Source organism: Petaurus breviceps, unplaced genomic scaffold, assembly GCF_028583685.1.
Source record: "Petaurus breviceps papuanus isolate PSGF00001 unplaced genomic scaffold, PetGlider_PUasm1.0 91041, whole genome shotgun sequence".
In the NCBI taxonomy this organism is placed as follows: Eukaryota; Metazoa; Chordata; class Mammalia; order Diprotodontia; family Petauridae; genus Petaurus; species Petaurus breviceps.
The window spans coordinates 8,132,263-8,145,029 of record NW_027187400.1 but is presented as its reverse complement, the minus strand read 5'-3'; the positions used below and the strand labels follow the sequence as shown (position 1 = coordinate 8,145,029).

Sequence of the window (12,767 nt, the reverse complement as noted above, 5' to 3'; positions counted from 1 at the left end):
TCCCCCAGCTTTACCCCATGGACTTATCCTGCCTAATGTTAGCTGGTTCTTCCAAAGCCCTAGTTCCACAGGACCAGCGTCATAGCAAAGATTAAAAACGACTCAGTGCAGAGAAGTGTGTGGTGCAGTGGGCAAGACATTCCCTTGGGGGAGTCACTCAACTCCTGGAGCCTCAGTTTCTTCCTCTGTAAAAAGGAGTTTTTTTTAAAGTCCACTCCAGCTCTAAATCCCGGGGCCTGAAAATATTTTCTTAAGTCTCAATGTCATGATTTTTACCTCCTGTTCCTCTTCTAAGGCCCCTGGGATAGGAAGCATTATTGTTGGTCAGTACAGACTAAAATCAGTTCTTTTCATCTTACACTACAAACACTTGGCTCCATCCAGAGGATAAGCCCTCTTGGGTGCAAGCTTCTGGCATTATCCTTGGCCATAAATGGATTGACGATGCTGAAGAGGGTCAACAGAAAACAGCAGGGCTTCCCGCAAGGAGCGAGGGACTGGTGTTTAAAGTAAACTCGGCCCTGCCAGTTTTGGCCTTTAGTCCACCCTGTGGGCAGGCAGATGTCCAGGGGAAATGGGCAGTTCTTGTCTTGATCATTAAGTAGTGTTCATTCAGTCTAGGATTTCTCAATTTGGGGATTGAAGCTCAGCCTTTATTATTTTGGTTTTAAGAAATCCATTTCATGAGATGTTTTCGTGTAATTAGAAGAAAAGAAAAGAGCTTCTAGTGACCAGGCCTCACTCCCACTTATTAACCTTGTTCTAATAGCAATTTGGGTTTGAGTCATTTGCTGACTAACACTGGCCTTTCCAGTGAAGGTTTGTGTGCTGACAAGTCAGCAGACAGGTCTTTGAGCCCTGCTTCACACCCTGGGCTCTCTGGACCTCACCCACTTTCTGCTGGGATGTCAGGCTCCTTCCCAGACTTAGCATTAGACCGAGAGATATTTTTCCTAGCACCTTCTGTCCTCTTGAGTTAGCCCCCTCTGTGTCCTCTTCTGTTAGACTCCAAGACAGGGCACCTGGCTTTCATTCCTAATGCTCACTAGAACTTTGGGACCATGTACTTGGGACCTCAGTTTCCTTATCTGGAGGAGGAGAAGGAGGCTTCACAGTTAAAAAATGCTATGATTCTATTCATTATTGTTCAAAATTTCAGCTGTTCAGCCTTCCTTTTTAATATTTTAATTACTTTCTTTCAGTACTGAAATTTTAAAATGGTGTTTATGGTTTGGAGGGTAGTTGGATTTCATCTGATACCAAAGTAGAAAGCCTTTTTCCCCCTTAGAAAGAATTGCCTTTTTGTGTGTCTTTGGGGGGAGGTGGGGAGGAAATGACTCACGTGACTGTACTTTCTACAATATTCTATTCCCCCTGCCCCAATTAATTTGCTGCTGCCTGAAGTAGATGCCCACCTTGGCTGGCCTCGGACCGCCACCGCCAGCGAGAAGAACCAGCACAATGGGCTGCACAGTGCAGGCTTTATAGACCTGATATTCAGTTACCTATTAGTAAATGAGAATGCATAGTTGCTAAGTAACCTCCCACCGCAGGGACCTGTTAACTGCAGGGAAACTCCAGAAAACAATCTTCTGGCTCACTCTGGAGTGTGATGGGGCTCCCTCTTGGACTTTGGTTTGAAGGTCTCTCTTCTCTAAAATGCAATTAAAATCCTTTCATAAGCTGGGTAGTCCAGGAATTCCCACAGCCCCCCCCCCCTCCCCCAGCACAGTCTGAAGGATGCCCTGCCCTAAGACCATAACAAAAGAATGAAGCCTTGTCTGTGCCCCAGATAAAGATGCCTTGCTTTTGTGTGCTGCTCTGTAAACTGGTGAAGGTCTTTCTTCATGGGTTCAGATCCTGGGTAAGTCCTTTCACCTCTCTCAGACTCAGTTTTCCTCATCTGTGAAATGAAGGAATTGGACTGGAGGGCCTTGGAGAGACATCTAAGCCCTCCCCTTTTGGCCCTGTACCCCATGATTCTCCTCAGTGATCCCCATCTTCCAGCCTTCCTGTGTGGCACGTGACATTCCCCCCTGACCTTTGCCCAGATTCATCCCTGAATACTCTGCTTCCTCTCTCAGCCTTTCTGAACCTTCCCTCCCAGCTCCTCTGTGGCCTTTGTCCACTTTTCCTGACCCTCTCCTCCCCCAGTCCTCCCAGGGAGAGGCTTCTCCTCTCTGCAGACAGCCTTGCTGGAGCAGTTTCTGGGTCTCATCTCTCCCAACCTTTGATTGTCCATCTCCAAACACAGTGTTCCCACAGGTAGAATGCAAGCTCCCTGAGAGTAAACCCTGCCTGAGTTTTGTATTTGTATCTCCACTGTGCCTTGTACACACTGGGTGCTTAATAAGTGTTAAAGAGTTTTGAAACAAGAGATCACGGAATCTTTCTGTGGATGGTTGCCCTCTCTGGGCTGGTTTAGGTGGGTCTTTGCCTGGAAGCAAGGGGCTATACCACATGTTAGGATTTAGGAGCAGATGTTAGGGTTCATTTAATACCCCCCTTATTTTACAGATGAGGAAACTGGCTCAGAGAAGGTAACATGACCAAGTCACATTTACATTTACAGAAATGGTAGAGCCAAGGGTCAAATCCATGCCCTCTGACTCCAGGTCTGGCATCTTTCCCTTTACATCACAAGGCCAGTCACTCCTGCTGAGCCCTGGAGATGGCACAGAAGGCAGAGGGCACCTGTCCTCAGGGGTGTCTCCTTCTTAGACAGCCTTGGGCTGGTCACCGGCCACTCTTGGAGAGACTCTCTGGTCATTTCCTGCCACAAGTAGGCAGTGGCACTGTGCCTCTCCCCCTCCCCACTTTTGAGGTGGCTCCTCTTGGCGGGACCTGGCACTGCCCAGGCAGCTGTGAAAGCAGCTCTGCCCATGCCCTGTGGTCTCACCGTCGTGTCACCTGGCCTTTAAAAGGAGGTCTGCCCTTCCCCTTCGTTCTTCAAAACACAACAGAACCCTGCTGGGGTGGGGTAGGGCAGCGTTCCATGTTTGCCAAATGCTTGTGCTTATTTTTAACCAGGAGGTGTGAGGATTCTCATGGACTATAGGCTGCTGGAAGGTGGTTTTGTAGAAAGAAGCAGCTCAAAGTTCTCCAGACCTCTCACCCCTCAGACCTCCCTGAAACCTGCCCCTGCCAGCAGAGGCGCCTCTCCTGTATGCACAGTGTGGACATCAAGGCCCTTCTAGCCAGCTCCCACTCCTCCCTCTGTGCTTGGCTCTCCCTCCTCCTTTTCTAGACCTCCATGTTGTGAGTGCCCGCACAGCTCTCTGTCCTTTGGGGACTTGGAACAGAGAGGCTAGGCAATATGAGCTGTGCCCTAAGCTGATCATCCCAAAGGCTACCCACCAGCTAGAGGCTGTGCTCATTAGTGGTCATGCCGTAGCAGGGCTCCCAAGTCAGGGGAATAAGGCTTCCCTGGGAGGTGGGAAGCCCTCAGTTCCAGTGCTGCCTCAGACACATCCTGGCCCTGTGGCTGTAGGCCCTGGGAAGCTTCCTGACACTTCCAAATTCTGGAGACTTGTTGATTTGATTAGTGGAAGGGGTTACTTACCCTCATGAAATCACAAGTCCAGACCATATCCCCCGCCCCACCCCCCCAATCCCAACTGCTTACTCAAGAAAATGTCCTGGGGCAGCTAGGTGGCCCAGTGAATAGAACACCTACCCTGGAGTCAGGAGGACCTGAGTTCAAATCCAGCCTCAGACACTTGACACAACTAGCCATGTGACCCTGGGCAGTCACTTAACCCCAGTTGTCCTGCCTTCCCCCTCCAAAAAGCAAAAACAAAAAAAAAAAATGCCCCTTTGTAAGTGGTTCATTCGTCCTACCACTGTCAAGCTGTCTCCATGGGAGACAGGGCATTGGGAGGTTCAAGGTGGCCAGCGGGTTAGTGCTGAGTGTGAAATTCAGGTAGAAACAGGACTGAAACTAGACATAAAGACCGTTCCGGCTGTACATGGACTTAGAAAATCACATGTTAACCTGGATGTCTTAGTGTATATTTATTTTGTTAAATGTTACCAGTGACATTTTCATCTGGCTCAGGAAGCCTGGGAAGTGTCAGTGGGTGGGTCAAGGGTTGGATGCCTCTGAGTTAGAGAGAGGTTTTTCACTAGGAGCTGCCTGTAAAGAGGAAGTCACAGTTCTGGGTCCCCCGGCCTTCCCCCAAAGCTCATTGTCTTCTAATATCTGTGTTCTTGCCACTTCCTCTGATAATCAACCAAAATGCACTTGTCACTGTGAGCTTTCCTCTGTGCAAAAGAGATTGATGTTGCACAAATTTTGTTTTGGTTTAAAGAATAATGGGTGGAGGCAGTAGGCATTGTGACCTCAGGGAAGCTGAAGGCCAGGAAGATGGAAGGTCCTTTTTAGGGGGACCCAGAGAGAGGGCAGGATGAGAATTAGGGTTGGGGCCTCCGCACTCCTTGGGCAGGCCTCTCTCCACAAGGTCACGCTGCTTTCCACAAGCTCCAGTGTGTCCAGTCCATGAGGGGTCTCCCTGTGCTCTGTCCTCAACTCCTCTGGTGGTAATTAGTGATTGATAAAAACCATCTGCTGAAATACCAAACATTTGCAGAGGAACATCCCCCATTTAACTTGTAGAGACCAAAGAGGGGAGTCAGGTGGGCTGCATATTTTAAAAAACAATTATAAGAATGGAGATGGGACTGAACCTGTCATTTCATTGCTATAGGGTAGGGTATTCCCAGGGGAGGAAACTCCTTCTGCCAGTGCAGGCTGGCATCTCTTCTGCACTAGACAAAGGGTCATGCAACCCGGATGTGTCAGAGTAAGGACTTGAACCCGGGCCTTCTTGGTTTTGGAGCTAGCCCTCTATCTACTAAGTCCTGCTGCCTCTCTCTACAGGATTTTTTAAATTGGAAAGTTATAAGGGGAAATTTTCCTTTTGAGGGAGGGAGAGAGCCCAAAGTTGGTAAAAAAAAAAAAAACTGTGAGTTTAGGATCAGAGGATGTAAAAACTGGAATGAACTTCAGAGATCATTTAGTCCATTTTGCAGAGGAGGAAACTGAGGCTGAAGGAGGTTAAGCATCTTGTTGTAGTGTCGTGTCAGTCATCGGTGGCAGAGCCTAGGCTCCCGGGCTGGGTTTGTCGCACACCACGGGGCCTTTCTCACTAAGGAAGCTCCCCTGCATCACTGTCATAGCTAGTGCCTGCTGGCCTCAGACCTGCCAGTTAGGTGCCAGGGTAGGAAACATGAGCCCCTTCCCAGGCTGGGACTGGACCAGGGGTCCCTCCTGGTGGTGGCTGGCTGCTGCCACTAACAGCTCAGCCTCCTGGCCCTTGGTCCTGGCAGCTCTTCCTTTCTCACACCTTGTGTGGAAATGCCCTTCTAGGCCGCAGCCTGACCTCTGTAGAAACCTTTCCATGTGGGAGTAGGGCACAGTCAGCTGCCTAGGGGGAATAACTGTGTGGTGTTGGTGGTGCCCTCCAGCAAGTGTTAAGTGTTTGCGTCCCTCATTGGTCACCGCTCAGGACTCAGCTCCTGCTCCCCAAGCCTGGGAAGCCCTACACCAAGGCACCCTCTGGCAGTTGGGCTTTCCTAGGAGGTTGGACGTGATCAGGGCAAAGAAGAGATCCCCACCACATGCTCTGGGAAGATTGAGGCCGCTCTTAGATGGGGAGGAAGGAAAGCCTTCCTGGAGGGGCCGGGGATGGGCTGGGTGACTGTAGGGATGTGGGGAGGGAGAGCCAGGGACAGCTGGGAGCCATGGGGGAAGGGGAGCACAGCGGACAGGCTTACTAGGACAATACTAGGCTCCACTGCCCTGGAGCTCTTTGACTTTCCACTCGAGGCCTGGGCCTTCCCCCTTCCCCTAGTTTGAGTTCTTTTCTTACCCTAACGTCGGTCTGTTCTATTTAGTGATCTCTAGCGCCCTCTGCTGCCCTCGGGAGAAATGAGGGTGCTGCCGCTTGCACTTCCTCAGCGGGTCCCTGGGTCTTGTCTGTCACTGTGCTCCTTGGGGATGAGGGGAGAGGAAGTGGGGACGTAGGAAGGAAGAGCAATGAGCTGGGCCCCCTTGCTTCTAGGGCCCGTCACACAAGCCTCAGTTTCCTCATCTTTGAAATGAATGAGTTGGACTGGATTCAGCTCTGATGCTGTGCAGTTCTAGAGGTGAGGTTGCCTTCATATTTGTTACCAAATACTGCTCCAGGTCCAGTACCTCTCAGGAATAGCCCTGGGCAGGGAGTCAGAAGGGATGGTGTGCAGAGCTGGGGGCCTCAGAACCAGATTCTAACACCACTACCAGCTCCTGTCCAGTCATTTCAGTCTGACTCTCCATGACCCTGTTTGGGGTTTTCTTGGCAGAGATACTGCAGTGGTTTGGCATTTCCTTCTCCGGCTCATTTGACAGATGAGGAAACTGAGGCCAGACAGGGTTAGTGACTTGTCCAGGGTCATATAGCTAGTAAGTATTTGAGACTGGATCTGAACTTCTATGTCTGTCCTGTGATTCTGCTTTTTTACTTTTGTTTTCACATTGCTTATTTGGTTTGTCTGCGTTTAGCGTCATGCATTTTAAAATATTTTTTTGTAAAGTCATTTAGGAAGAACATGAAGTGGGAGTGAGGAAGAAGAATGCCTCTACACTGCAAATGAGCACAGAATGCTTTTAGGGGCCCATGTTCCCATGTGGTCCTGCTTTGTTATCTGCCTGCATTGGCATTCCCCTTTCCCAACTGAGCACCAGTGACATTACGCCGTAGTGTTTTATCGACAGAGGAATCACCAGTGTCTGCTGTGTTCCTCCTAAACGCCCAATGTTCCCTTCCTTCTTACAGCATTGGAACGGGGTCTCCTGAAAACACTGCAGAAATTGGACGACTATCTGAATTCTCCCCTTCCCGATGAAATCGATGAGAACAGCATGGAGGACATTAAGTTTTCCACCCGTAAATTCCTGGATGGCAACGAGATGACATTAGCTGACTGCAACTTGCTGCCCAAACTGCACATTGTCAAGGTGAGCCTGTGACATCTGCCCCTGCCATTGGGCTGGACCCTCAGCTCCCTCTGTTAGATTCTGCCTTCTGGGAGCACCAAGTGGAGCTCTTGGACCAGCAGGTTCTGCCTCAGTAGTGAGAAAATCTCCTCTATTCTCTCTATGGGTATAAAGGAGTGCCTGAGGGGCACACAGAAGTCCAGGCAGGCATGGGTCATTGGCCCAAAGCTGCGGCCTTTCCCACCCCCCTTACTTCCCCTACCTCCCGCCCCTCTCCCCTCATCCAGGTCCTCCAGGAAGAGCCATGCAAGCCCAGAGATGAGTCTATGTCCTTACCCTGTCGTAGGGGACATCAAGGCCCTGCTGCTGCTTGATGGAGTTCAGTGTGCACAGAGGAAAGGGCATCATAGTCCTGTTTTCTGTATGTTTATTGCCGCAGTGCAGTTTAAGTTGTGCCGTGAGGTGGAAAAAAGGCCTTGAATTTTGAGTCAGAGGACCTAGATTCCAATTTAGGCTCTGCATGATCAGGCCTTTACCTTTCTAGGCTTCCAATCCTCCTCTTTAAAAGGAGGGGACTGGATTAGCCAGCCTTACCTGAATCTATGTTCATGAGTGTTAGGGGTGAACTCATGAACAGAGGGAACATGGTCCCACTCTCAACTGGCTATGTAGTTTAAAACAGAACTGGACTTGGCTGCCTTGGGTCTTGGATTCATCAATTTCCAAATAAGGGGTTAGAGGTAATGGTGGTACTTGAAGGCACCTCCCAGTTCTGGGCCCTGGGCTCCCCCAAGAAAGGCGTATGTGCCAATTGGATTTGGGGTCCATTTTCAGTATGCTCTTTTTGCAAATGTGTTTTTTTCACATGGGATTCCCCCATGATCTGCAGGAATAAATCTTGATTCTGAATGGGAAAAGCTATGAAGAAGTAACTGTTACAAGCGAGCATTCCAAATCCATCTTTTCCTTTCCTGTTTCTCTGCCTCGCCTCACACTTAGATGTTCAGGGGCAGTCATTTGTGCTTGCACATGACTCTTTGGGGCTCTTGCTGCCACAGAAGGAACCTCCTTTCTCCAAGCAGAATCAAGTCTGCAGGATCCCCTAGAATTAGTGCTTGGATGTGGAGGAGCAACAGAAAAGTGTTTTGTCTTTTGATACTTGAGCACTTCAAGATCGTGTGTGGGCACTCCACACTTCCCAGCCCTTGAGTTTTCATGAGTTGCTGTGGTTGAAAAGACAACTTCCCTTCTGGAAGCCAGTTCCCTGATTTGGAGCCTGTCCCCGCCACCTCTGCAGCCTTGCTCACTTGGCCTGACCAGCCAGAGCTTGGACTGCCCTGGCATGGCCTCGGACAATACAGGATCCCCTCCCTGCCAGCCATGGGAAAAGCCAGTCTGCTAACTTGGGATGTCTGTGTGCTTGTGTGTTTTAGGTGGTGGCCAAAAAGTACCGCAATTTCGTCATCCCGAAGGACATGACTGGAATCTGGCGCTACTTGACTAATGCATACAGCCGGGATGAGTTCACCAACACCTGTCCTAGTGACAAGGAGGTGGAGATAGCGTATAGTGATGTAGCCAAAAGACTCACTAAGTAAAGCCGCCTCTGGAGACGGATGGCTTCCTGCCCTCCCCCTTTAACAGAACACGCTTCTTAACAGAATACTGCTCCTCTGCCTATCACATAGAGGTCATATTTTGCATGAATATGCAGTTACTCAAAATTAGGATAAAGAATAGACCAGGTACAGTAGCTATCAAAAATATACACTCCTCCGAAGTGTTGAAGTGGTCTTTTTTTGGTGTGTTTTTTTAACCCCATTTTTTTCCTGCCCCCTCCAAATTGTGTTGAGTTTGGAGACACTCCATAACAACAGTGTATTCGTCTGTAGGTGTTTATCATCTTTTCAGGGTGCTCTTGTGTCAGTTCAATGTTGGTGACGCAGACTTGCAAAGAAATGGATTTCCCTTATTAAAGTGGTGGTGGGAACTTCACAAGGCAGCCCCAGACTCTCGAGCCCTTGACACGTGCCCCGTGGAATTTCTGTGGATTTGGGCTTTCCAAATTGTTAGCCAGACTGTGCAGAGAGGCCACTCCTCCGTCAGCAGCAGCCAGCTGCACCCAGCTAGGCTCCCTACATCTGGATGAAAGGAGACCCTTTGACAGACTAGCTTTTCCCAGTCTTGTTTTGTAGAGGAATCCTTTTTCTTCTTTGTCCTCCCTAAAAGCATTTATTAATTTCTTTATTCCAGTTGTAACTTCTCTGACAATATTGTATAAAGAGAATATTTGAAGGGGTAGCTGGTGGCGCTGAGACTTCCCAAAGCGTTGTATCATCGGGATAGGAGGAGCACATGGGCATCAGGTCTTCTTCCAGCTAAATCTAACTTTGCATTTTCAGCCCCAACAATAGAGCCTGACACCATTGGGTTGGAAACAGTACTGAATTCTCCAGTTTGGTTTGAATTGAAACAGGCTTCTTTGGGGTGGCAAAGAACCTTTGCTCTCTTCATAGGTCTTTTGTGAAAATTTTTGTGAATAAATTCACTTGTGAACCAGCATCTCCGTGATGTAGCTGGAGACATTCTGTGTAGTGTTAGAAATGCAGTGAGCAGCCAGTGAGCCTGGACATTTCAGGAAGGCTCAGAGGGACCCCAAGGGAATTCTCTGGGTTAGTTTGGTTTGGGGAGGGATTGGCTGGCAGTGACCTTGCGATGTTGTGGACCTCCCCAGCCCAGCCCAGGCCAGGAGAGTCATTGATAGGAGAGAGGCCTCATTGTAGCCACCGTCAGTGTGGGCCTGAGCACAGGTAGATAGCGGTCTGGTGTAACCTCGATCCTGGCTCTTACGGGAATTGTCTCACTGCAGCCACACTGAGGAATGACGACAGCCTGAAACACCACCAAGACCACCCCAGAAAGAATTGACATTTTTCTAAGTCAAGGGTCAGTTTTGTTCTCCTGAGGGATGAAAAGGAAGTGGGTTGAGGGCAGGGGGACATTTGCAGTGTTTATTAATCTAATTATTTTTAAAGCTGCCTTGAGTGCTGCCCCAGAGAATATGACTATGGTTAGAAAATTATCTGGTAGAGGCTTTTGATATTTTATAATACTTGGAAGTGCTATTTCTCCTAGGCTCTGTTGGGGGGATTTTCAAACGTACTGCTTAAAATGGCAATGCTCTCACCCTTTTATGTGCTAACGTTTCATGAACATTGGCTTTATGGAAGCAGCCTGACTCTTCAAAGTATCCTGCCTTTTAAGTTTTTTTGTGTGCTACTTTACATACCATAGAGTTAACTCAGTATAGGAAAACAACAGCAACAGAAAGGTCTGTTTTGTGTCCAGTTGGCTCAGGAAGATGCCTTGGTCTTGCCTTCATTATTAGCCCCACTGCAGATCAAATGTTGGCAAATGAATTGGGTTTTTTTTCCTGTCTCAAAAACCATGAATGGAGACTCTTGCAGTTCCAGAGGAAAAAACTGCAGATCAGTTCTCAAGATCTAATGGGTCCTTCCCATGTTCCCTTGGTCAGAGGGCTCTGTCTGCACCGGGGCATCTCCACAAACCATCACCCTCCCTTGTAGGTTGTGGCATTTCCCTTCCCATGAGGCACAGGGGGTGGAAGAAAGAGGGAGGGAACAGAAAGTGAGGGAGAGGAGGAGGAGGAGTCCAGATTATTTCTAGCCAAACCGAGGCTTTATGGGTTGCTGTAACCAGAAACCAAATTCTTTGATCACACTTTGGTAAACTGGTCCATGAACCCCAGCAGATGAAGTCGGCATATCACCTTGGTCATAGAGAAGGCTGCTCAGCTTAGTGTAGGACTGGCCAGGGCTTGTGTCCCCCTGACACAAGAGCCCAGGGTTACTTCTAGTCTGCAGAGACACAGGGCACTGCTGGTCAGATGATCAGAGCACCTCCTCGTTCTTCGTCCCAGCCTTTTCCATCCGCTCTGGCCCTTCCTTCTTCATGAGGACTTAACTAACAAACCAAACTGGATCCAGATATTGCTGTGTAAGAACATAGGTTTCATCACTTTTAGGTCTGTCTAAGCAAGGATATTATATATTAGTTCAGGAAAGTTGAGACTTTGGTAAATATATTCAAGTTCAGAAACAGAAAATTATAGGGCTGTTGTCTGCAGGTCCTAGTCACGAACCTTCTGCCATGCTTCTGGCCCCTCACCAGAGGTGCATGGTTATGTGCCTGGAGGAAGGGAACGGGGCGTCTACCTTGTCATGGCAGGTGTATGGAAAGGATTGGACCTGAGTGAAAATTGGCTTCATTGACTCAGGCAGCGCAGCTGGCTCCCTGGCTCTCTGGCGGTGTCCGCCCCACCAGCCTCTCTCCTGGTGGATCCCCTGACGTTGGCAGAGTCTCAGGAGGGAGCATACTCCCCACTCTCAGTGATGCCAGAGGCATTCACGCTCAGCCCAGCAGAGCCTGCACACCTGCATGGGGAGGCCTCAGTTGACCTTGGGTGAGGGAGGGTGACTGGCCTTCTTGTGTCAGATGGTCCTCAGCTTGGCCAGCTTTTGTAACAGAAGGGGAGGATGGCTTTGTATTTCCTGAGCAGACCTTCTCTGTAAGGCCTGTGTCCCTGCATAGATGGGAGGGTTCTTCCTCTTGTTCTCTTTCAGTTGTTGTTGAGTTTCCCAGAGCTAAATGCAGTGGTTGGATCGTTTTTATTTCCACAGAGCTAACATCCATTTAGAAACTAGCCAGAAAAGCAAAATTGAGATGCAATAGAAGTATATTTTGTTTTATCCCTTCTTTGATGGCTTTGATCATCTTATGATTAAGTGTGCTGTTGAACCCATTTCTTGTTTTATTTATAATCACATTTAATTCAGAGAGGCAGGTTTGTTGTGCTGTAGGTTGCCTGTGTCCATCAGCCCCTCCGAGGCCAAGTGAGGCTCCTGCCACCAGACCTGTTTTTGCCATGGAAATAGTCTCAACTCCTGAAGCCATAGCATTGGACGGAATTGGAATATTTCTGCAGAATTACTTGAACAGTTCAATGAAAAAATGTATTGCAGTAGGCCTCTGTCTTCCTTTCTCTCTGGAACTTCTTTTACAGATATACCAGTATACTGCTGGCAGCTATTGTTTAAGAAAAAATAAAAATTATATTTTCACTACCAAAAAGGGCTCTGTTTTTTTCTTCTCCCCTCTGGCCAGAGAACAAAAAGACCCATAAAACATCTGAATCTTTCAAGAGTCATTGTTTTGTGATCAGAGCAGCTGTGGGATCCACAGACTTCCCGCTGGTAATTAGCTGTGTGACTGCACCTTTCTGTGCCTCTTAAAAGATGGGGACCAGCCAAGTACCGGTTGAGGCTCCTAAGAAGTGACGTTTTACAGTTGGGATATCAAGTCAACATGTTGGAATAAACCATAATAAGCATCATCGGTATAAGAAGGTAAAACTGGAGTATCAGCGAAGTTGTTTTGGGAACTGTTCCAAGCTGCAGCAATTGTCTCTCCCGGTATGGGAAGGCCTGAGCCAAGGCCCTGATGGGGCACTTACCACGCACCTGCTACGTCCCAGGCCGTAGGTGTGCAGAGTGCTGGGGACACCAGGACAAGGAGTCCAGCCAGTCCCTGCCCTCCATGCACTTACATTCTCAAGGGGAAGGGAAGCCTAAGGGATGGGGGTGGGGGGGTTCCCAGGCCAGAGCCATTTGGAGTTGGTGTCTGGGAAGTGAGGCCGAGGCTTGGTTCTGGGAAAGAAAAAGCAACAAGGTCACTTCTCCAAGCCCAGAGCAAGTCCTCGGAGGAGACAAGA

At 48.9% G+C, this 12,767-nt stretch overlaps 1 protein-coding gene across 1 annotated transcript in view; it reads left to right on the top strand.

Moving 5' to 3' along the window:
- The window catches only part of CLIC4 (chloride intracellular channel 4), a 325,774-nt gene extending 313,647 nt beyond the window's left edge, over positions 1–12,127 (top strand). The window contains exons 6-7 of the mRNA XM_069079454.1: positions 6,816–6,997; positions 8,410–12,127. Of these exons, the coding sequence (XP_068935555.1) occupies positions 6,816–6,997; positions 8,410–8,574 (347 nt within the window). The 3' untranslated portion in view covers positions 8,575–12,127. The remainder of the gene's footprint in view (positions 1–6,815; positions 6,998–8,409) is intronic.
- The last annotated feature ends 640 nt before the right edge of the window (positions 12,128–12,767 follow it).